The sequence below is a fragment of the Rattus norvegicus genome, chromosome 3, assembly GCF_036323735.1.
Source record: "Rattus norvegicus strain BN/NHsdMcwi chromosome 3, GRCr8, whole genome shotgun sequence".
Lineage (NCBI taxonomy): Eukaryota > Metazoa > Chordata > Mammalia > Rodentia > Muridae > Rattus > Rattus norvegicus.
Genome location: NC_086021.1, coordinates 162,222,463 through 162,246,343, shown reverse-complemented (window position 1 = coordinate 162,246,343; position 23,881 = coordinate 162,222,463). Strand labels below are relative to the sequence as shown.

The window sequence follows — 23,881 nt, the reverse complement described above, 5'->3', positions numbered from 1 at the left end:
CTGGAAGAAATAGGCTGAAATGAAGTGACCTTGTCAGGACCAAGCAGGTGACAGTGAACTGGCGAGAGGGTGAACAGAGGGTGAACTGGCAAGCAGGTAGGCTGTCCTCTGGACAGTCATTCCCAGACCCAGTCATTGGCAGGAACCTGCCAGGTACTTACTTGAGCTTTAGCTCTCTGGTGAGCTCATTCTGCGTCTGCTCCAGCTCCTGGCGCTCTTTGATGTGTTCTTCTTGGAGGTCATGGATCTCAGCCTTCACAGCCTGAAGCTTGGAAAATAGCTATAGAGCCGGGGGAGACACAGATGAGGAAAGGCTGTTCAAAGATGGTGTAGCCCTTCCCCCAGGGCTCCCAGCACCCCTGTCTCCTACCTTTTTGAGTTTTTTGGTCTTGATGTCTACCTCTTGCTGCAATGAGGTATACGTCTCTTTCAGTTCCAAGGTCTCCTCATCTCGACTCTCCATCTGCTGCTGAATTTCTCTTTCTCGACGTTTCTGAGCAATATCACAAAATCCATCAGCTTGCCCTAGTGACCATGTCTAGACAATACGGGCTGGACGCTCCTAGTCGGTCTCTGGCTAGCATGGGCTGACAGCTCCTGCCGTTCCCTCTGGAGCTGATCTCATCCCACAGGCTCTGTGGCCTGGTGTCAGTGCATGCCTTCCTCCCCATACAAGAACGCAAGGTTACCTGCTCTGCGATCTCCTGGCGCTTCTGTTCCAAGATCTTCTGCTGCTCGTTTGTATGATCTACTATATTTTTTCCTCCAACAAGCAGCTTACTCTCCATGGCCTGAGTGAGGAACAAAGGAAAATCCATCCTGTAGGGTCTCTCCCAGAACACAGCCCCTCACAGGACAGACAGGCTCATGACTGGCTAAGCATAATGGTCCATGCCTGTGGTCCCAACATTCATAAGACTAAGGCTAGGAGATTTTAAGTTACAGGCCAGCCTGAGGTACATATTGAGACCCTGTCCAAAAACAAAACAAAACAAAACAAAACAAAACAAAACAACAACAACAACAACAAAAACAACTCCCCAAAAACAAGCAAGCAAAAAGCCAGTCTGGGGAATATCAATGCGCCCTGCCCATAGCTGGATGGGGCCTCACCAGATGACGCTGAAGGTCCGGTTGCTTGAAACATTTGTGTTTTTCAGGGTTTGGGGATTTTTTGTTTTTTTTTAACAAAGTCGTTTATTGGGTTGTTCATCCATGGCACTGACCCACTCTACACATATCTGGTGTACTACAGACCAGAGACTTAGAGTCCACCTAGGGACATAGACAAGTAAACCAGATGTATGGGATGCTATCAGGAAGAAAGTTTGAGTAATTAATGGGAGAGGCACACTGAAGGGAGAGGAGTCAAGCTTTAAGAGGAAGTTGGGGACAGCTTCCTGTCTGAAGGGACAGCTACACAAAAAGCTGAAGTAAAAATAAAGATCTACTAAGAAAAAAGTCCTACTCCCATTTTTAGCACAGGAGTAGGATAAGGAAGTTGATGCAGCCAATGGAGGTTGGAGCAAAAGCCGCAGATCCCTGTTAGGAAGCCAGGCTTGGTCCTGAGAGCCTCAAGGAGCACGGACAGGCATGCCCAGCAAGAATGCACAGCCAGACTGCTTAAGACCACACCCCCGAAACAGGAGGAGGAAGAGAGCAGCTATGGACCCCTGGCAGGAAGCTGCTGAGCAGGGGGGCATGGGCGAGGGAGCCTGATGAGGCAAGAACAAGAGGCCCTGGGACCAAGGAGACCAAAAGAGAGGGAAGAAGAGCGAGCAGGGACAACTGAGGTAAGGAAGGTAGACACCAGTGCTGATGGCTGTGGGAGATGGAAAGCTACGGAGCCTGGGTGTTTAGAAGACAGCTCTGGGCAGGCTACACAGACTGAGAGCCTTCAATATGTAGATGGTGTCGAGGCCAGGGGAACACAAGTTCAGAGACCAAAAGGTCCATAGTCTTGCTCTTAAGAAACTTCAACTGGGACCTTTAATCACAGCACTCAGGGCAGAGGCAAGCAGATTTCTATGAGTTCAAGGGCATCTTGATCCACACAACTCCATGACAACCACAGCTACACGGCAAGACCACATCTCAAGGTGGGAGGGGGGAGAAAATGTGGCTATATTTTAGGAAAGAAATTAAGGTTTCTTTAAATTCAGTAAGAATCCAATACTTCAGAGGAATTCCGGATTGAGCTCATTTGGTGGCCATCTCAGACCTCTGGAACCACCTTTGCAGTCTCCTTGGCCGTCAGAGCCCACTGACAGCCCAAAGCTGGACACCCAAGGGAACAGAACACTGCGCTAGATGGACAACACAAAGCTAAGGGGTCTTCACACTCAAGATAATCACCCAGCCTCTAAGGAAAAGCAAGCAGATGTCAGGAGCCTCTATGCACATTGGGTTCAGAGGCCCCTGTAACAGAACAGCACAGAGAAATGGTGGTAGGGGGCAGGTTGGGGGTTGAGTTTCAACTTTTTGGTAGAACTAACCAGAAGTACTGTACAGTATAACCTGAGTATACAACCAGGGTTCTGGGCTAAAATCTCACAGGCACTGCTTTAGGGCCATAAATGCATCAAAGTTAGTCAGACAATCACCACTGTTAGTAGAATGAGGAGTAAAGCAGGTGGGTGCTTCAAAAGATTCACTCTAGGGGCTGGAGAGACGGCTCAGCGGTTAAGAGCTCTGAGTGCTCTTCCAGAGGTCCTGAGTTCAATTCCCAGTAACCACATGGTGGCTCACAACCATCTGTAGTGGGATCCGATGCACTAAGTGTGTGTCTGAAGACAGCTGCAGTATACTCACATAAAATAAATCTTTTTTTAAAAAATGAATCACTGTAGTATATAAGAGTGGCAAGCACAAGAATGGTTTCAAACATGGAAATGGCCCACATTAAGAGGAAAGTGGAGCACCACAGAATATTTGGAACAGTGACAGTGCTGGACACAACCACACCACCACAGGTGTCAGTGCAGGTTCTTAGGGACAGAGCGCTGGCAAGTAAAAGCGAACCGTGCTAGCAGCTAAGCAGCAGCCCATGTGAACTGGACAGATGAGCTAAAACAAAGACAAGCCAGAGAAGAACACACGCTGGCTTCCAGATGACAACCCTGGGGGAGGGCATCTAAGGAGATGGCAGCTGAGGCTGTGGCTCAGTGGGCAGTGTTTGTCCCACAGGCACTCAAGGCTGTGATTCCCAGCACCACATGAAGCATGCACGGTGCACATGCCTGTGCTCGTTCTGGCTACTATCAAGTTCAAGGCTATTCTGGGCTATACGTATGACACCCTGCCTTAGAAAAAATGCTGGGCATAGCACTCTATTATTGAGTAAGCTGAAGCAGGAGGACTGCTGTGACTCAGGGCCAGACTGGATTACATAGAAAAACCCTGATTCAAAAATATAAACAGAAATATTAAATAATTTAAAAATTCATGTTCTTTAAGGGGGGGAGAAGAGGAGGAGACATGGTGGGAGGAGAGATGTCCTATTCCGTAGTAGAAGCAGCAATGTCTGGGTACTGGTTTTATCGCTGGTCTTCATAAAGTGCACACACTTGACCATTATTATTCTTCATGTAATGTGATTTCAACTATTATTGGGGGAAGAGGGTCTCACTCTGTAGCTGGCCATCCTGAACTTACTATACAGGCCTCACAAGAGATCCACCTGCCTCTGCCTCCTGGGTGTAGGGATTAAAGGCATGTGTCACCAGGCCAAGGCCCTAGCTGAATAAGTTTTTGACCTAAGAAAAGGAGCTGAGAGGGAAAGGGCCAGTACAGCACGGAAGCGTACGTTACCTTGATTTTGGCACCCAGCATCTCAGCAGCGTCCTTCTCCCGCCGCAGGTCCTCCATCTTTTTCTCCTTCTCCTTCAGCAGCCTCATCTTCTCCTCTGCAACCAAGCTGTGGTCCTCTACAATGGCCCGCTTCTCAATCTCCAGTTTTTCTTGCTGTTCCCGCCAGTAATCATCCTTATCATCCCCTTCCTCCTCACCCTCTTCTCCCTCCTCCTCCTCCTCTTCCCCACCCCCACCACTGCCACCACCTTCCCTCCGCTTCTCTCGCCTCTTCCTCCTGCCAATGGAACGTTTTTCCAGCTGGGCCTTGAGCCGAGCAATTTCTTCTTGGAATTCACGAAGCAGAGCATCCTTTGGGTCCTCATTGACCCTTGGCTTGTTCTTAATGTTTTTGGCACGGTTGGCATATCTCAGAGTGGTCAGGGTCTCTTCTACATTGTAAGAGGCAGGCCCCACATTGGCTACCATCACAGTTTTGGCATTGCCACCAAGGGAATCCTGGAGAAGCCTGGTCAGTTTTGAGTCTCTATATGGAATATGGGTGCTTTTGCCATCTACAAGGGCAGAGATAACATTACCCAAGGCTGAAAGGGACAGGTTGATCTTGGTCGCTTCCTTCAGTCTTTCCCCTTGAGCTCCAGTCTTGGCTTGCCGCTCACTGCCAGCAAGATCTACAAGGTTCAGTTTTCCTACTCGGATGTGGTTTTCACCGTCCAGGCCCACCTCGCTGCATTCAACCGTGATGACAAAGATCGCATGCGACCGCGAGCTATGCTCGTTCATGTTGGTGGCACCAACCGACCGGTTCTGGTTTCCCACATTCATCACATGCTCTATCTCCTTCACACTCTTGGTGACAAAAGACGACAAATCCTTCACGTACACTCCTGTATCTGGTCTCTCTTTGAGCTCCAGCCTTTTGGTCTGATCCTTTGAAAGCAAGTCTCGGATCTCTTCCTGATAGATCTCTAAGTAAGATGCCCTGACCAGATACTGCTGATTCTGCGATCGAGAGATGTGGGTGAAGATGTGATCAAAGGAGTTGGGGATGACCCCTCTTTTTTCAGGGTCACCACGGACTCCTTCCATGGTATAGGTTTTCCCAGTTCCTGTTTGTCCGTAGGCAAAAATTGTGCCATTGAAACCCTGCAGGACAGAGTCCACAAGTGGTCGGAATGTCTCATCATAGAGTTCAAACTGCTTGGCGTTCCAATCATATACAGCATCAAAGGTGAAGGTCTTGGGCATCTCATGGGATGTGCCTTTGGGGTTCTTCACAGACACCTGCCCCAGCTTCACATCCACATCTACCACCTTGTCATAAGCAGCAGCCTTTTCCTTGCCATTCATAGGCCGACAGCGAACTACCACCCGGACTGACTCTGAGCTTTTTAACTTGGACATGATGAACTCTGACCAGCTTATCCTTGAGGGCTACAAATCCAAAATGGCTCGAGATGCTAAGGTTCTAGAAAAAAGACAAAAGTAGTGAGCATGGTACTGTTGTCACCAGAGCCTGCCTGACAGCAGTAGGCACACAGTTTTTACCTGCTGACCTTCTGACAGCCATATTTAGCTACTTTACTGCACCAGGTATTTCTCCTGGGACCTTAGCCAGCTTCAGAAGTAAAAAGACTGCAGTCCACTAAGATTAATTTGTATTCACCCTCAATCAATATTTCATTTTACACTACAGAATGCATTTTATCTTCTTTTCTTTTTAGAGAAAAAAATTACATGTGGTAGGATTATAAGCATGAAGTATCACACCTTTATTTTTATTGCTATTATTGGTTTGTTTTTTTTGTTTTTTTTTTTTTTTGTTTTTTGGTTCTCAAGACAGGGTTTCTCTGTGTATCCTTGGCTGTCCTGAAACTCACTCTGTAGACCAGGCTGCCTGGAGCTCAGAGATCTGCCAGTCTCTGCCTCTCAAGTGCCGGGATTAAAGTGCATGTGCCTCCCTCCCTAACCCATCCCAGAGGGTCTACTTTACTTATGTGTGTGTGTGTTTCTGTGTGGAAAGGTGTACAAGTGCAGACACCAACGGAGGCCAGAGGAGGCTGTACGATCCCTGAGGCTGTGCTACAGATTGCTCTGACCCATCTGACAGGGGCACTGGAAACTGAACTTTGCTTTGTTGGAAGAGCATCAAGCATTCTTATCTCTCTACCCTTATTGGAAGTCTTTTAAAAGTCTGGTGACCTTCTATTCTATGAATTACTAAACCCCTAAGGACAACAACTTGAAACTATTTTAAATGTGCAAAGGCCAGCAAGAGAGCTCACCAAGGAACCCACCACCAAACCTCAGGATCTGAGTTCAGTCCCCAAGACTCACATGGTAGAAATTCAATAGGTGTTCTTTGACCTTGATATATTCCACAACTGTGTACATTGGTATACAAACAGATAAATAGAATATAATAAAAACTGTTTTCAATTTTTCAACATACAGCCCTTCTGACCAAACAATTCTAAGATTCTATCCTATGTCTTATATAGAGACATATCTCTCCTAGGAAATTAGCTGTGACACTGTGATAGCCAGAGAGTGGGGACAACTCCAGTTTCCATCAAGAGGGGGTGATTAAATATGTACAGAGGAATGTGGCATAGTTTTTATTGTTAAGCTAAGCAAATTCATGTCAAGATATATTAATTAAATAAGGGAAGCACAGAGTGTAGTTTACACAGTATGAGCTTAAACAGGGAACCTAAGAGTGAACCCTAGTGGAAAATCCTGGCTGAGGTCTAGTTTAACAATAGAGTACATGTTAGCAAACAAAGGCTAACTCAAACCTAGCACCAAAATAAATACATGAAAAGCACACAAGAAAATGAACAGGTAAAGAACTAAACAAACGGGGGTGGGGGTGGGGAGCCCCATTGTATAGATCGTTGCAGCGTATTTCGCCTCTATGCTATAGGCACACTTAGGCTGCTGGATGTGGTGGTGCATACCTATAATCCCTGCACTTACCCAGCCACGGCAGGAAGATTATGCAGGCCAGGTTGGGCTACATAGTAAGATCCGTCTCAAACAGAAAAACAGACACACTTTACCTGTCCTTGAGAGTCCATCCTGAGAACCTAGGACATATAATCATTCCACATATAGACAAACATATAGAAATAAATTCCTAGAAGTTGAATTGCTGAGTAAAGAATGTATGTATTTGTAACTGTACACACAGAATAGTTGGAGTTATCCTAAAAGGATGCCAATGCTCCTCCCAGAAGCCATAGTTGACAAATCAAAAAAGTCCAGTGCCACATGTGGGATGCCTCTCCTCAACTGGTTGGTCAGGGGTGTCCCAGAGACCCACAAATAATAAAGACCACTGTGAGTGCTCCTGGCTACCCACCAGAACTCAATGGTGAAAGCCTCCTGCTGAAGACACCACACCCTTGGTCACAGAGGGTGAAGGAATCAGCTGGAGCTGATCAGGGCGAATCTTGCAGGCTGGCTTTCATAGATGAAGATCAAGCCAGTCAACATTCTACAGCTCTCCCTAAGGAACTACTGACTGTTGAGGACTCCTGGGGAGAGTGGTCGACTTTGAGTGTTGGCCCCTGTAGGTCTTCACCCTCTAGTGGATAGACATATCCAGGAGTATATGAACAGAATTAGCTGGACTGGGTGGATTATTAAAAGACAAAAAGTAAGAGAAAAGAACCAGGACGTGAAAGGGGCCATGGAAGGGAGATGTGGGGAAAATAAAAGGTAAGTTAGGGCACATATGACCAAGGTACACTGTGTGTCATTCTCAAAGAATTGGTAAAAAGTATTACACAAAAAGCAAAAATAAAAATTAGAATGAAGGGGGTTGGGGATTTAGCTCAGCGGTAGAGCGCTTGCCTAGCAACCGAAAGGCCGTGGGTTCGGTCCCCAGCTCCGAAAAAAAAGAAAAAAAAAATTAGAATGAAGAACCTGAGTAGCTCTTACTCTCTGAATGTGTCTTCTGAAAGTTCTGCAAACACAGGTCCCTCACCTTTCTTTAGGGTGACCAGCAAACCTCAAGGCACTGGCAAAGGTGCTTACAATGTCTCTACCGTGCCCAGATGCTTCTATGACGATGGGTCAAAGTGACCATTACAGGGTTTGGGGTGGAGGTGGGGCTCAGCAGAAGAGCACACGCTTAGAACATGGGAGCCACAGCTTCAATTCTCCGAATGTAAAAGAAAAAAGACAAAGAGAAAATCCTTCTAAAACTGTCATAAATGGTCACTGCACAGACTACATGGCTAAACCTTAATTTTGGCTAAACAACAATTTTCTACTAATTAGTTTGTAGTTTCCCACTTTTAAAAGATGAGATCGAATACTCACTGGCACCCAATAAGAACTAAACCCCATCGGGCTGGAGAGACAGCTCAGCGGTTAAGACACTGACTGCTCTTCCAGAGGTCCTGAGTTCAAATCCCAGCAACCACATGGTGGCTCACAACCATCTGTAATGGGATGTCACACCCTCTCCTGGTCTCTCTGGGCATCAGGCATACATGTGAGCAAAACACTCATACACAGAAATAAAATAAAATATTTTACAAAGTTTAAAAAAATAAAATCAGATAGGAATGTTGTCAGATGGGAAGAAAGAACCAGATGCTAAAGCCAGGCATAGTGGTCACACCTTTAATCCCAGCCTGGATCACCCTGGTCTACACAGAGAGTTCCAGGTCAGCCAGGTTTACATACTGAGATCCTGTGTCAAACAAACTGATGAATTAATTTAAAAGGTGTGAAAACAGGGAGAGCAAGCGTTGGAATGGCTCTTCCTTCTGTGGCTGTCCCCAGCTGTAACTGTGCCCAGTCACCTCTCGTTAGTTGGTTTTCATCAACTACATCCATTTGAGGAACCGCAGCCAAGAAAAGCCCCCTCAGAGCTCCCTGAAGGCAAACCTAGGGGGCATTCTCAGGACTCAGGTCTGACCTGCAAGACCACAGTGGCTGGTGCCATCACTGGCCAGGTGGCCCTGGGTTGTATAAGAAAGCAGGCTGAGCCAGCCAGGAGAAGTCAGTAAGCAGTGCTCCTCCGTAGCCTTGCATGCGGGTTCCTGCTTTGAGTTCCTGATTGGGTTTCCTTCATGATGGACTGTGACCTGCAAGCCAATCAATCCCCCTGCCTCCCCAAGTTCTGTAGGCCGTGGAGTTTTACCACAGCAACACAAAGCAAACTAGGACATGCCACACCTCTCCCAATTCCAGCCGAAGCCTAGCGAGCTGGTGTGGGTACAAAGGGAAACACTGGCCTCAGAGCCTCCCTGGGGAAGGCATCAGATGCAGCACCTGGCGGCTGGACAGGGAGGGAGTCTGCCGAGTCTAAGGGGGCTGGACTGTGAGCAGACAGCATCCTGTGCATGGCGTCCTCCTGAGGCGGCAGTCTGCCTGTCCCACTCACACCTGTGAAGACATGTGGCCTGAGTCTGCTGCATAAAAATCCTATGCAAAGACGACCCGAGGGCCTGCTGACTTCATTACAGCTCCGTACATTTTTAGAGCTGTGATGTATGATGGGAAACAAGGAAGTGTTTAATGATCCACATTCATCTTCAAAACTCCTAACAAAGGAAGGAACTCCTCAAAATGAGTCCTCTCATTCAATCTCCTCAACTCTCAACACATTTCTTTTCTGAGCTTACACGGCGAGGCTGGTCGCCATGTATTATTGATGTTTTACTTCAGGAAGACTAATTCTATTTCAATTCAACTTCCTGCCCCCGGGACTTCAAATCTTAGTCTGGGTCCTCCTCAGCACAGAGGGCATTCTTGGGATGATGCTGGACTCTCTCATTACCTTCTTTCTGCTCTCCTGCAGGTCTAATCACAGAGTGTTAAATCTTGAGAGAAATCCAGCAGTTCGGTCAGCAACCTGTCCCCTGCTTCCTGAGAACCTTTTCTGTCAGACCCTTCGTCCCTGGTAAACACCCACTGGCTGACTGGCTGTGCCATGCTGTGTTCTTCAACCTTGTGGTTTGTGCTTGCTGAGAAGATCAGTTACCTGCTTCTCAGGGGACCACAGTCTTCCACACTCTTCCCTAAGTACTTCATTTTGAATTCATGTTGCCCTTGCTGGTTGTCATGGAGACTCATCTCAAAGTCTAGAATTTGGTGTGGACTACATTCTGAGCGACTATGTGCTCCTAGGACAGAGGGTCACAAATGGACATGAAATGATTTTGGTTTTCTAAAGTGTAAGTGTGGTCATTGAGGCCATAACTTTGTATGTGCTACACAAGCACTATACCACGGAACCACACCCCCAGTCCCCAGAGCACATTTTTTTTTTGTCCAGTATGGTGTTTAAAAAAAAAACCAAAAACCCGGGGTTGGGGATTTAGCTCAGTGGTAGAGCGCTTGCCTAGCAAGCACAAGGCCCTGGGTTTGGTCCCCAGCTCCGAAAAAAAGAAAAAAAAAACCCACAAGGGCAGCGGCTGGCACAGTGATGCACATCTTCGCACTCAGGAGGTGGAGGCAGGTGGATATCTGTGAGTTTGAGGCCAGCCTGGTCTACATGGTAAGTTCCAGATCAGTCAGAGCTACAGTTAGACCCTGTGTCAATCAATCAATCAATCAATCAACCAACCAACCAATCAATCAGGGAGGGCCAGTGAAATGGCTCATTGGGTAGATGCTTGCTGCCAAGTCTGACAACTTTCGTCTCTGGAACCCACCTGACAGAATGAGAGAATGGACTCCCAAAGGTTGACTTGACTTCCACACATACAAAATGACAGGCACACGAATGCACACATTCTCACACACACACAGTCACAAACACATCCATACAAAATAAATACATCTAACTAAAAAACCAAAACAAAAAAACAAAACCAAAAAACCCAGCCCAGCACTCAGGAGGCTGAGGTAGGCAGAGCTCTATGAGTTCAAGGGGAACCTGGTCTACATAGTGGAGGACTTGCATAAACTAGACATGGCGGTGCATGCCTGTGAGCCTACCGATTGGTAGGATCTAGGCCAGCTATGGCTGGCTACACGGTGAGACCCTGACTCAAAGAAAAAAAAATAGGACAAGCTGCAGCTCCGTGGTACAGCTGTCCTTAAGCCATGGGAATTCCAGGCTCAGCTTGTAGCATCAAAGCCCTCAGCAACTAGAATTTCTGCACATATTCATGTCCTGATGGAACCTCGCATGTGTGCAGAAACAGAAAGGACGCTTCTTTTTTGCTTTTGAGACAGGGTCTTATGTAGCCCAGGCTGGCCTCAAACTCACCATTTAACTAAGGCCAGCATGAACTTAGGACTCTCCTGCCTCTATCTCCCCAGTGGCAGCATCCCAGGCATGTGCCACCATGTCTAGTTTATGCGAACACTTCACCGACTGAGCTACCACTGCAGCTCAGCAGCGCTACATCAGAAAACAAAGTGGACGCCTCCAGATCCATTTACAGAAAAGTCAGAAACTAAAGTATAGTACACCCACACTGCAGCTAGTCCAATACAGCAGTGGCAAAAGTAGTAAGTAAGGGCTGGAGATTGAACACAACAAAACAAAACAAGGGGCTGGAGAGGTGGCTCAGCGGTTAAGAGCACTGACTGCTCTTCCAGAGGTCCTGAGTTCAATTCCCACCACCCACATGGTGGCTCACAACCATCTGTAATGAGACCTGATGCCCCCTTCTGGTGTGTCTGAAGATGGTGACAGTGTACTCACATATAGAAAATAAATATATATATTTTTAAAAGCAATACATAAGAGGTCTGCAGAGCACAGCCCAAATCAGGTCCATGCCCATCTCTGTAACACGCTTCGCTGACACACAGCCATGACCCTGCTCTGCATGCGCCTAGCGCTACAGTGACTACAAACCAGTGCAGCGCAGTGGCTTCAGCAGAGAAAATAAGCTCTCCACTCCCACACCCACAGTATCTCCCATCTAGACTTTTACAGAAAAAGTTAGCTAATCCTTGAATTGACAAGTTTTAGTCCAGACTGACACTGACCAAATGGGACCCGGTTCCCAAAAATACCAACCAACCCATATCAAGTTATAGAGAGTGGTTTGCACCAGATGACGGTTGTCCACTGTCCAAACTGGACAATGGAGGAAACACGTTAGAAAATGTAACCAGAGAGAGAGACAGATTCAACTTCACTTGCAACGTTTCATCATTTCTCTTTTAAAACTAAAGAGAGCAAACAAGACACCAGCTAAACTTTTAACCCTAGCGCTGGAGAGGGAGTCACTGTGAGTTCCAGGCTAGGCTGATCTGCAAAGCAAGTTTCATGACAGACATGGCTACATGGTAAAACCCTGTCTCAAAAAGAAAAGGGAAAGAAAAGCTCACTACACTTCCATCCTTAAAAGACACTTGGTATTGGCTGACCCCAGATGCCAACCAAGCCAGAGCCCACTTGAGCTTGACTTTAAGATCAGTCTGGGGAATACAGTGAGAGTTTGTCTCCTCCTCACAAGTACCCAGTTTTACCAAAAAAAAAAAAAAAGGCTCTAAAATGACTAGAAAATGGTGATAAATGAAAAAGCCATTTATAAAATTGCATGGCTTCAAGACTGAACCCCCAGTGAACGTGATTGCTGGGGGGAGGGCGGTAATGGGGGGAGGATGGGGAAGGGAACACCCATAGAGAAGGGGAGGGGAAGGGGTCAGGGGGATGTTGGCCCAGAAACCGGGAAAGGGAATAACAATTGAAATGTAAATAAGAAATACCCAAGTTAATAAAGATGAAAAAAAAATTGCATGGCTTCATGTCATCCTGACTATATAAAAATAAACATTCAACAAAGCATGAGCGGTGGCTCACTTTGGTGATGGGAATACAGATTTCCCTGTTCCTCCAACATATCTGTATCTTCCAAATCCTCCTCTCATGGTGTGCAGCTTCTCGAAATGCAGATAGAAAATGTCTGGCAGTTCTACAGGGACAGCTCTGCAAGAACAGTCGCAGACACAGAGCGCACATTAGTACAGCTCTAATCAGCACACTGTAACTCAGGTCCTCTAAGAGCCCAGGAAACACCTGCCAACTAACTGGCCCGGTTCAAGGACTGAGTGTTTGAAATGCAGCACTGGATCATGTGCTCGGACAGAAAAGCACCACAGGGAGAGAAAAGCAACGCTGTCAGCCAGGCTAAGCCATCTCCACGGCCGACTTAGTTGTCGGTATCAGGACTCTGAAATCCTCCACCGCCAGCTTCGCCTAGAGGACCGTTAGTATCTGTATCAGGACTCTGAAATTCTGGGGCCCACCAGCTGGCAAGTACATTCTGCACCCTAGTTCCTAGAATGGCATTATCACAACAGGAATTACAATGTGTCTAGATGGGCAGTGACTCACACCTGCAACTCCAGCACAGGGAGGCTGGGCTGGGAGGATCACCAGGACCCAGGGATTTATGGCCAGTATAAGGTAATAAGACTTTGTTCACACACACACACACACACACACACACACACACACACACACACCACACACACACTGAATTTGTTCATCTCTAGTTATAAAAGATACAAAACATACCTTGCTGACTATTTAAAAGAACATAAAACTTGCATTGAGGACTAGTTTTGCATTCTCATTCTTTCTATCTATCTATCTATCTATCTATCTATCTATCTATCTATCTATCTCCCTCCCTCCCTCCCTCCCTCCCTCCCTCCCTCCCTCTGAGTTAGGGGTCCTCGTGTCTTGTGTGTCTTAGGCCAGCTTCCAGTCCTGTGTAGCTGAGGATGACTTTGAATGCTTGCCCAATCCTTGCCTCCCCCAGCCCCTGCTGCTGAGGTTGTAGCTGTGCAATACTGGCTGTCTTGGAACTTGCTCTGTAGACAAGGCTGGCCTTGAACCCACAGAGATGGCCTGCTTCTACCTCTCAGTAGTAGGGTTAAAGGTGTGCCCCACCATCACCTGGCTAGTTCTGCATTTTCTCATAAGTGAATAAAATAAGGAAGCCAGGTGTAGTGTCACACTGTAGTCGAAACAGTGGTGACTTGAATGCCAGTCTGAGCCATACTTGGTCATCTTGTCTCAAAATAACAACAAAATCCAACCTCTACTTACAGGAGGGAGAACTGAGAGCCAGACAGCAGTAATGGTTGTCAGGTCAGGCTGGTTTACCTTAAATGAGCCAAGGTGCTGAGGGCCAGGGCAGGAAAAGAACTTCATTGTTTGCTCTTTCATACCCACTGGATTTTGAATCATGGGGAGATGCTATCCAGTCAATCTTTTAAAATCATGGGCTAAGGATGCAGCTAGGTTGGTAGAGGCTTGCTGAGCATAAAACAAACCCTGGGTTTGATTGCCAGCACCAAATAAACCCGGACATGATGGTACACAGCTACAACCCCAGCCCCAGGAGATGGTGACAAGGAGGGCAAGCATTCAAAGTCATCGTCAGCTACACAGGGTTGGAAGCTGGCCTAAGACACACAAAACACATGAGCCCCATCTCAGAAACAAAAACATTTGTGAATAATGCTAATGGATTACCTAGTTAAAACAATTAAATTAGGGGGTTGAGGAGAGGGTTCAGTGGTTAAGAGCACTGCTTATCTTACAGAGGACACAGGTTCAGTTCCCAGAACCCACACAGCATCTTACGATGGTCAATAACAGCAGCTTCAGGGACCTACCTCCCTCTTGTGGCCTCTTTATGCAACTAAACATACATGCCATATACTCATAAGCACACATAAGTAAAAATAATACATCTTTTTTTTTTTTTGAGGAGATGGCTCAGCAGTTAGAGGACTAGCTTTTGCAGATAACCTGAGTTCAGTTTCCAGCCATTGGCAAACCCCATGCCAGGGGCACAAAGCCTCTGCAGGTACCAGGCATGCAAACAGGATGTGGATACACATGCAGGCAAAACAAACACATAAAAATACATCTAAAATATTGCTTAGTGTAATAAAAAAATTAGAATTTGATAGGTGTAAAACTGAGCACGAGCTCTGGCCTCTGCCCTCGCTAGCTCTGTCTTAAGAAGCTTATGTAAAGGGCTAGGCATGGTCCACACACCTTTAATCCCAGTAGAGGCAGAGACAGGTGGATCTCTGTGTATTTGAGGCCAGCCTGGTCCACAGAGCAAGTGACCACCCGGCCAGTCCTGCCTCTTTAAGACCCTCTCTAAAAACCAAAAGTTCTATGTCATTGTTTCTTCTGTTGGTAAGATGCCTGCCCTCAAGAATGGCGGGTGCCCATACCCATGGGTGAGGCAACAGGACTGGAAGCCATGCTGCTCTCTGGTTAGTGAGCTTGCAAGTCTTCTTTTGTCTGTCTGTCTGTCTGTCTGTCTGTCTGTCTGTCTCTTCAGACTTTCTGGTGGGTTTGTATATATAACTGAGGAGAGAGGAAGCAATAAAGCCATTTATTCCCTGCTTGAGGAAACAAGGCTAGCACCTTGATTTTGGTTTGAGCATCTGAAGACAGACACATTGTCAGAGAGTGACCTGAAAGAGCAGCCCAGTAAGATCAGCAGTGCCTGATCTTACTAATCATTCCCTCAGTGTTGCAAGTGCCATGTTCCTTTAAATAGTCTGTCCTGAATCCAAAGAGGTGCCACACACCTCTGTCACAGAAAGCATTTACCTGGGAGTAGGGCAGAAGCCCCCTCTTGTATTTAATAGTGAAACACTCATAAATTTCCTACAAGGATTCAGTCACCTTCCCTTCCCTTCTCCTTTAAGGTAAGGAAGGTCTCATATAGCCTAGGCTAGCTATCATGAGCTATGTTCCTGAGGATGGCTTTGAACTCCTGACCTTCCTGCATTCTCTTCTCAAGTGCTGAGATTGCACACGTGCACCACCACACCTGGCTTGTTCTCTACTTCGTGTGCATGCGTGCATGCGTGTGTGTGTGTGTGTGTGTGTGTGTGTGTGTGTGTGTGTGTGTGTGCGTGTGTTTGAGGGGGTTTGCAGGGAGGTGAGGAGTGGTGGTGCATGGGTATGGAAGTGGATATCAGAGAGCGACTCAGTCACTTCCATTTTAGGTGGCTCACAACCACCTGTAACTCCAGTCCCAGGAGATCTGACATCTGGCCTCCATGGGCACCTATATGCATGTTCTGCACATATATACATGCAGGCACACACACATACACAGAAAATAAAAAAGAATAAGTTTACCTTTTTATGATAGATACAAGAATTTTCAGGTAAAGTCATGCATATACAATTTGTTTCAAAATAATCATGGTGCAGTAGATGAGGTTAAAATTAAAACAGTGTTCCCAACCTTCCTAATGCTGTGACCCTTTAATACAGTTCCTCATCATGTGAGGACCCCAACCATGAAGTCATTTTCATTGCTGCTGTTATGAATTTGTAAATGTCTGGTTTGTGACTCCTGCGAAAGCATGAAAGGATCAGTCCACCCCGAAGGGGTCAGCCCCACAGGTGGAGAATCTTGGGCTAAGGTGAAGGAGATGACCTAACGCTGGTGTAGGCTGGGGGTGTGGGTCATGGTGCTTGGGGTTCCAAAATGGGAGGGAGGAAAAAACATTCTCTGGCTTTTCACTGAATAATTTCTTTTAATTATGGTTGAAAATATAAACACCTATCTCCAACCACACTAGAACACACTCAGTTCCTGGGGAGGCTTAGGCAAGCACACAGTAAAGTCAAGGCCAGCTTGAGTTCAAGAGTAACTCAGTGAGACCCTGTCTCAAAACAAAAGTAACAAGTGGCTGGGGATGCAGATCAGGGTCCAGTACGCAAGAGGCACTATTTTTAGTCTCCAACACCATAACAACAATCGAACAACAAACACCCAGAAATGTGGACCAAGGGCGACGTGCACGAGGACGGCCACCACCACCTGGTCCTCTCCGTGGCATCGCAATCCCTCACCCTGGAAACAGCCTCAGTGGCAGCAGGCAGGGCCTGCACATCTCCAAGGGAAAACACACTTCACAACATATTTGCACATGGCATTAGCACGCTAATGGATCATTTCTGAACCTTACTTTGATCGTCTCATGATTCCTTGATTTTTCCTGATTAGAAAGAATTCTTCTTTTTCTTTTTCCCCCTCCCAAGACAGATTTTCTTTGTCTAGCCCTGGCTGTCCTGGAAGTCGCTCTGTAGACCAAGCTGGCCTCTAACTCAGAGACCTGCCTTCCTCTGTCTCCCAAGTGCTGGAATTAAAGGTGTGCACCACCACCTCCTGGAAATTTTACTTTCTTAAAACAGGACAATTTCCCCTTTAAAAAAGGCTGCCTGGCCAGTGAGCACCAGCAAGGGAGCCACTGCCTGTCAGCTCTCCACTCTCTTACTTCATCCTGCAAAACCAAAGGCTGCCTGCTCATAGTCCTCTCACTTACCTTGGCTGACACTGTACAGTCCACGATTTACTAACGAGCTTTGTGCTCAGAGTGATGAGTGCCGCCACCCCTGGGCTGCCAGAGACTGTGCTCCGAGCTCCTATTCTGCCCATCTTGTCTCCTACACAGAAGCCCACACAGCCCCTCTGAAACCAGGGCTGAAGATGCTAGGACGGACCCCAGCGTGGGTAACAGTTCATTAATGTCCCAAACCTCAGCCATCTTTCTACTTCACCTGGACCACAGCCACATCTCTACTGTGCTCTAGTGTAGGGAAATCAAAGTGCTGTAACACACGCCCGAACTTTAAAAACAAACCAACCCCATCCCATTTCTCCCATGGTGGGAGAAAGGTCTCTAATGCAAATTATGATGTAACTACATCTGTACACTAAAGATAGATCTGCTGGCTGGCAGTGAGCTCAGTGTCTGCAATCAGGTGACAGAGTGAAGAGACACAATGTGTCATCAGGATTAACTGATCCTTAAACACTCCCACCTCAAGATGAAATGCAGACCCACGGTACTAACAGGAGGGCTCACTGGATGCTTGCAGACACGCCGAGTGCCCCACCCACAAGGTCTGGGAGAAAGCCCAGCATAGAGGCACCAAGGGAGAAGATGTCCTCCTCAAGGCCCAGTCATGTTTTTGTATATGCAGCTATAGACATACTTAAACATACAAAGAGAGAGACAGACACTTTAGTCCAGGCAGATTGACTTATTTCCCCATGTCACAATACAAGTGACAGAATTTTCTGTGATATCATAGGCTTGGCCAATAATCTTTTAAAATATTTTTTTAATTTTAGAGATGAGTTTGAGATAAAGTCTTACCATTTAGCCTGAATGCCCTAAAGCTTACTATGTAGACCAGGATGATCTTGAACTCACAGAGATCCACCTGCCTCAGCCTCCTGAGTGCTGGGTTAAAGGTATGCGCCACAGCCTTTTTTTTTTTTTTTTTTTGGTTCTTTTTTTCGGAGCTGGGGACCGAACCCAGGGCCTTGCGCTTCCTAGGTAAGCGCTCTACCACTGAGCTAAATCCCCAGCCCCGCGCCACAGCCTTTTTAAAAAATACTGTTTTAACCTATTTGGTGTGTGCAGCCATGGGTGAATCACAGTGCACGTGTGGAGGACAATTTGCAGGACCTGATTCTCTCTGTCCACTGTGTGTATCTCTGGCCTTGAACACAGGCCGTTGGGCACATTTATCAGCTAAGCCATCTTACCAGCCCTGAACCAGGAAGCTTTTCTAAAGGTACTGAATGAAGGGTTTCTGGGTCCCCCCTCCCCCCATGTACATGGAACAGGCAACTAAGTGAGCTGAGGGTTAAAGCGACTCAGAAAAGAAGCTCAAGGCTCCAGCTTCAGCCATGTGAGGCCTGCAGTTAGACTATTTCAAATAAGGCTGGCCTAATTGGCCCAAAGCTGGGTCTGTCTGTGGCCTCATCCATCAAATACTGAGAAGATTTGTCATTACTCTAAAACAGCCCAAGGGGTTTCCCATCTCCTCAAACATGCTTTGAAGTCACTCTTTGTTGGTCTGTTGAGATGGGGTCTCTTATAATGCCTGCTAACCTCAAAGGAACTGTGTAACCCCAAAGGCCTGCCCCTTCTGCCTCTTCCTCCCGAGTGCTAGGATTATAACCAGGGGCCACTGCACTTGGTTGCTATTAGCATTTCCAACTAGTTACCCAGAAGACAAAGTCCCTGACAAATGGATGCTGTGGTCACTGCTCATCTCAAAAGCAGATGGGGTGGAGGATGTCCCTAGGTGGTGGAGCATGTGCTCAGCATACAAGAGGCTCCGGGTTCTATGGGAAGGAGAGAAGGAGGGGAGGAGGGAAGGAAGGAGGGAGGGAGGGAGCAAGCAGTAGAAGGCCAGCTCAATGGTTCAGTGGATGAGGGAGTTGGACCCCTGAAGCCCATATAAAGATAGGAGAGAACTGACTCTACAAAAGTCCTCTGACCTTCACAGGTGCACCGTGGCACACACGTGCACATATACACACACTATGCACAATAATAAATAAAGTTCTTAGAGGGAAGCAAATAGTAGGCAGAGCAGTGGACTTGGGATTAGCATCTTCGGGGAAGTATTCGACTCGTACGGGCTCTACTTCCCTCTTCCGGGAACTGGGAGGAACAGTTAGTTCCTGTGCAAGACTGCTGAGGACCAAATGAAAGCAGGGCCTGCAAGCTTGGTTCAGCAGACGTTAGCTTAGCTAGCTCCACGCTATCAGCTGACTGGTATTGCCAAGTCCTGGCTTCTTGTTTTGTTCTGAGCCAGCTTCGTGTTTTACTGTTGGGGTGACCTTAGACCTTGACTGTGTCCTCCGTGCTTGTGTGCAGGCACAGCCACTCCTGCAGCTGCTACATGGTCTCCAGCTCTGTGCATAGTGAAGGGGGTGAGGGGTGTGCATATCTCTTGTCTTCTAGGCCCTGAGGTGTGGGGCTTCTTGCCCTTGCATAACCCTTGCCTTCTAGGGTCTTAGGTCAGGGCTTGTACTTCTTTTGCCTTTGTAGGGTTTTCTCTCTGAAGGTTAAGAAAGGTGACCCCAAAAGATGGATTTGACAACTCAGATCTTTGATACCCGGATGATGGTGACAACAGTTACTTTAGGGACTGTTTGTGCCACTCAAGAGAAGTGGTGGGTACCCTGCTCCATTGTGCACGGGTGAGTGTCCCCCTGAGCTAGGCAGGACCCTCCAGAGAGACAGAGTTAGTGAGTGAGTGAGTGAGTGACTGAGTGAGCGAGAGAGTGAGTGAGGGTACTGGTGCATGAGCAATCTGTGCTGGTCAGCTTGGAGGATCGAGACTGTCGCCAGGCGACGACACAGCTCCTCCAGATCATCCAGCTGTGTGAACAACTCCACCCTAAATTCCCCGGCTGTTTGTGGCCCCACCCTCAGATCTTCCACATCTCCTCTTTCTTGGCCATCGCTGCACTGCGTTCAGCTTCTGTGGCCTGACTGGAGGGAAGCGGAAGCAGACCATAGTTTTGCCTCTGATCTTGATGAACGGATCATAGTGAAATCCAGACCCTGACTTCTCCAGTCTAGGCCTAAACTATGCATTTTCAAGAAGTACTTCTGCCATGCGCAGCACCCTTGGACCAGCAGAAAACTACCTACCTCAACCCTTAGCAGGTACTTTAATATACTAGCACAAAGGGCTGACTTCTAGGGATCTCAGTGTCCTTACCTGAAGCCTGGGACAACCCACCCTCCATGTGGCCACTACTGAGGATCAGCTGATGAGACCCAAGAAGGAGCAACAAAAACCACCAGAGCTACTTGGAGCAGCCAGTGCAGTTGTGGGTCCCACAATGGTGAATAGGCATCACTGACTGCCAAATGTACGAAGGCCTTTCCTAGTACACGTAAAAGGAGGCCTGGAGCCCTTTCTTGGACAAGCTACTACTTTCAAGAGTCCTCTAGGAATTTTGGCAGAATACAGCAGCTTTACAAAGCCTTCCCCTGTCTAAAAAGCTCTGAACCTTTAGACCTACTGTTCAGCAGCCAGGAAAGAGGCATTTTGGCAGGGAGAGCATGACCATCTGAGGTGTGGGGAGTAAGCTGTGCTAGTGAGTCTATGCTCTCCCCCAGAGCTGGCTAGGCACCTTCCAACCTCCATCAGCAAAGCTCCTCAGGTCAGGACAGAGACTAAAACAGCCAGAGATAGGTAAACAGGACCCCAGCAGAGCACCCACTTACTGCTCCACAGCTGGGCATGGAGCCAGCCTGGGAAAAGCAGGTCTGGGTGCCAAAGGTGCAATACTGTCAGGTCCTCCAGGCTGCCTTCCTTCAGCAGGAGCTGAGGGTTCCTTCTCAAGGAGCTAAGGTACTGCTAGCAACTTGGGCCTCTTGGAATAATTCAGTTGTTCCCTCAGGGCACCTCACCAGAGACCACTAATAGTTTTAGAGGTGGATGGCACCTCTAACATCTACCTAATTGCTTGGGCCAAAAACCTAGGAGTCACACCCTTAATCTTTCCACCTTACTGGCCAACTCCAAAATATAGCCATCTCCTGCCACCACCCTAAGGCCACCACCATCTTACTAACCTCCTACCTAGTCTTCTGGCTGGCACTTAAAGCTCTCTCAAACTCAGCATCCACAGAGGCCAGATGATTTCACTTTCTTTTGTGTTTCCTTTAGTGACACTGGTGCTGGAACGGAGGGCAAAAGCACACCTCGAGAACACTCTACCCTGAACCTCACCGTTAGCCCTCCAAGTGATTTAAAAACAAAACAGAAAACCAGGGACCAGGGATGTGGCTCAGTAAGTAGAGACCTTATCCAGCATACACAGCTTCTGAGTTCGGTCCCTAGGCCCACGTGATCTGGTGTAGTAGCAAACACCTATAACCCCAGGACACAGGAGATAGGCAAAAGAATCAGAAGTTCAATTGAGGGATTGGGGATTTAGTTCAGTGGTAGAGCGCTTGCCTAGCAAGTGCAAGGCCCTGGGTTTGGTCCCAGCTCCAAAAAAAGAACCAAAAAAAAAAAAAAAGTTCGATTGATCCATCCTTCATCGACTACATATAGAACTTAAGGTTAATCTAGGCTACGAGAGACCCTGTCTTAAAAATTATTTAAAACATCAACTAAGGTCTATAGAGATGACTCAGTAAGTGTTCTTCCAAAGTCCCAGAACACACAGTGGCTCACAACCCTCTGTAATTCCAGTTTGAGGAGGTCCGACACTCCCTCTGGCCTTTGTAGGCACATGGCATTCACGCACGCAAAACACCCCATACACATTAAAAAACTGACACCAACAAAAACACCTAGATCATGACACATTCTCAGAAGCCTTCAGTGGTCCCATGGCTTTTAGATGCCTCTAGCCCAAGTCTATAGTAGACCCCCACGGCCCGCTCTCCCAGCCACCTCTGCACTCACCCCATCACAGCTGCTTCCTGCAGTTTGTGGAATCAGCAAGCTCATGTCCACTTTGGAGTCTTTTTCCTTCTGGTAAACCTTCAAACAGTGAGCCCTTCCGGAGAGTAAACCTCAACAGAATGTCACCACCTCCCCCAATTAAAGCAGCAGTGTTTCCTCCCCATCCCTGGAGAAGTGACTTTCTAGCCCACTACTATGCCACTGTCTCCATTGTACTTCTCCAGTTCAAATCCCCTTGTCTCTACTTTTTGGTTTTGGGTTTACACCTGCTGAACTGTAACTGTGAGAACAAGGACCTTAGCCATCTCTTCGCTGTCATATCCTTGGGCTGCACAGGGCTGCCACCTACCAATTGCTCAGTAAATGTCCCACAAATGAAGCCATATAAACACTGCAAGAAGAACACTGTGCCTGGAGTCTGAAGACGTGGACACCAGTGTGAGGTGGGCTACTTCCCAGCAGCAATGGCTTCTCTTCCTAGGAGTTCCCCCATTGTCCACTGCAGTGTTTAATCTGCACCTCACCTTCCTCAAAGGGGACCAGTGAGACCAAATAAAGGCCCATTTCGAAAGCACCAAGATCCATACAGACAGCAGTGTGTCAACTATCACAAGACAAGGTTCTTCCTCAGCGACCTGAAAATCCATAGGTGAAATGTGTATGAACCTGGCATGCAGGAGAGCTAGTTCAAGGCCAACCCGCTACATAACAGGACCGCAGAAAGACAAGAAGAAACTGAAAGGGCTGGAGACATGGCTCAGCAGTTAAGAGCACTGGCTGTTCTTCCAGAGGACCTGGGTTCAATTCCCAGCACCCACATGGCGGCTCACACCGCCATAGCCCCTCACACAAACATTCATGCAGGCAAACCAATGCACAGAAAATAATAAATCTTTTAAAAAAATAGAAAAAGAAGAGAAAGGAAAAGGAGTGGGAAGGGAAAGATAACAAGGAAGTTAAAAGATGTAAGAGCAATCTATGCACAGAAAATAAAAATAAATCTAAAAAAAAAAAGAACTAGGGGCTGGAGAGATGGCTCAGCAGTTCAGAGCACTGACTGCTCTTCCAGAGGTCCTGAGTTCAATTCCCAGCACCCACATGGCGGCTCACAGCCATCTGTAATGAGGTGCAGTACCCTCTTCTGGTGTGTCTGAAGGGATCAACAGTGTACTCACATACACTAAATAAATAAATCTTAAAAAAAAAAAGAACTACAAAAAGAGGAGAAAGGAAAAGGAGGGGGAAGGGAACGATAACAAGGAGGGAAAAGGTGTAGGAGCCATCTGAGGTTCCCTACTCCCCCCCCACTCCCTCCCCTACCCCCCACCACTCCCTCCCCTACCCCCCCACCACTCCCTCCCCTACCCCCCCACCACTCCCTCCCCTACCCCCCCACCACTCCCTCCCCTACCCCCCCACCACTCCCTCCCCACTGCTAGTTCCCACCCTGGGTGCCTAGCAGACATCTCAGGACGCAGCAGAAGACAGCAGGGCTTTACTTTACGGCCAACACAAACACAACCCATGAATCCATTGACAAGTCAAGGCAGGTGTGTTAACATACGCCGACAGTTTCATGTGCTCAGGAAGCTAAGGTGACAAGATCACTTGAGCGGGAATTAGAGGCTAGCCAGAGCAACCTTAAACAAAAACCAAGAGGCCAGAGATGGGGCTGGTTAGTGGAATGCTTGTACAAGGCCCCAGCAAACCTGACACCTGAAGGGTAGGAGATCAAATACTGTCAAATGACAACTATTTGCAAATTAAGCTCTGGGTTCCTTCAAGGCCATGGAGATACAACATCCTGTCCATCCCTGGGATAGAAAAATGTAATAAACATTTACTGAATTTGGACCC

General features: G+C 47.4%; 1 protein-coding gene across 8 annotated transcripts in view; it reads right to left on the bottom strand.

The window, feature by feature from the left end:
• Kif3b (kinesin family member 3B) overlaps nt 1-23,881 on the bottom strand; it is a 39,571-nt gene that overhangs the window by 11,848 nt on the left and 3,842 nt on the right. For 4 of the 8 annotated variants that reach the window (NM_001106529.1, XM_039104605.2, XM_063283364.1 and 1 more), the window contains 4 exons: nt 3,811-5,278; nt 690-791; nt 371-493; nt 162-280 (listed from right to left, as the gene is read on the bottom strand). In NM_001106529.1, the coding sequence (NP_001099999.1) occupies nt 162-280; nt 371-493; nt 690-791; nt 3,811-5,214 (1,748 nt within the window). In that variant the 5' untranslated portion in view covers nt 5,215-5,278. Of the gene's footprint in view, nt 1-161; nt 281-370; nt 494-689; nt 792-3,810; nt 5,279-9,607; nt 10,120-23,881 lie in introns of those variants that run through there. The other 4 variants (XM_006235289.5, XM_006235287.5, XR_010064591.1 and 1 more) reach the window with 4 other exon arrangements.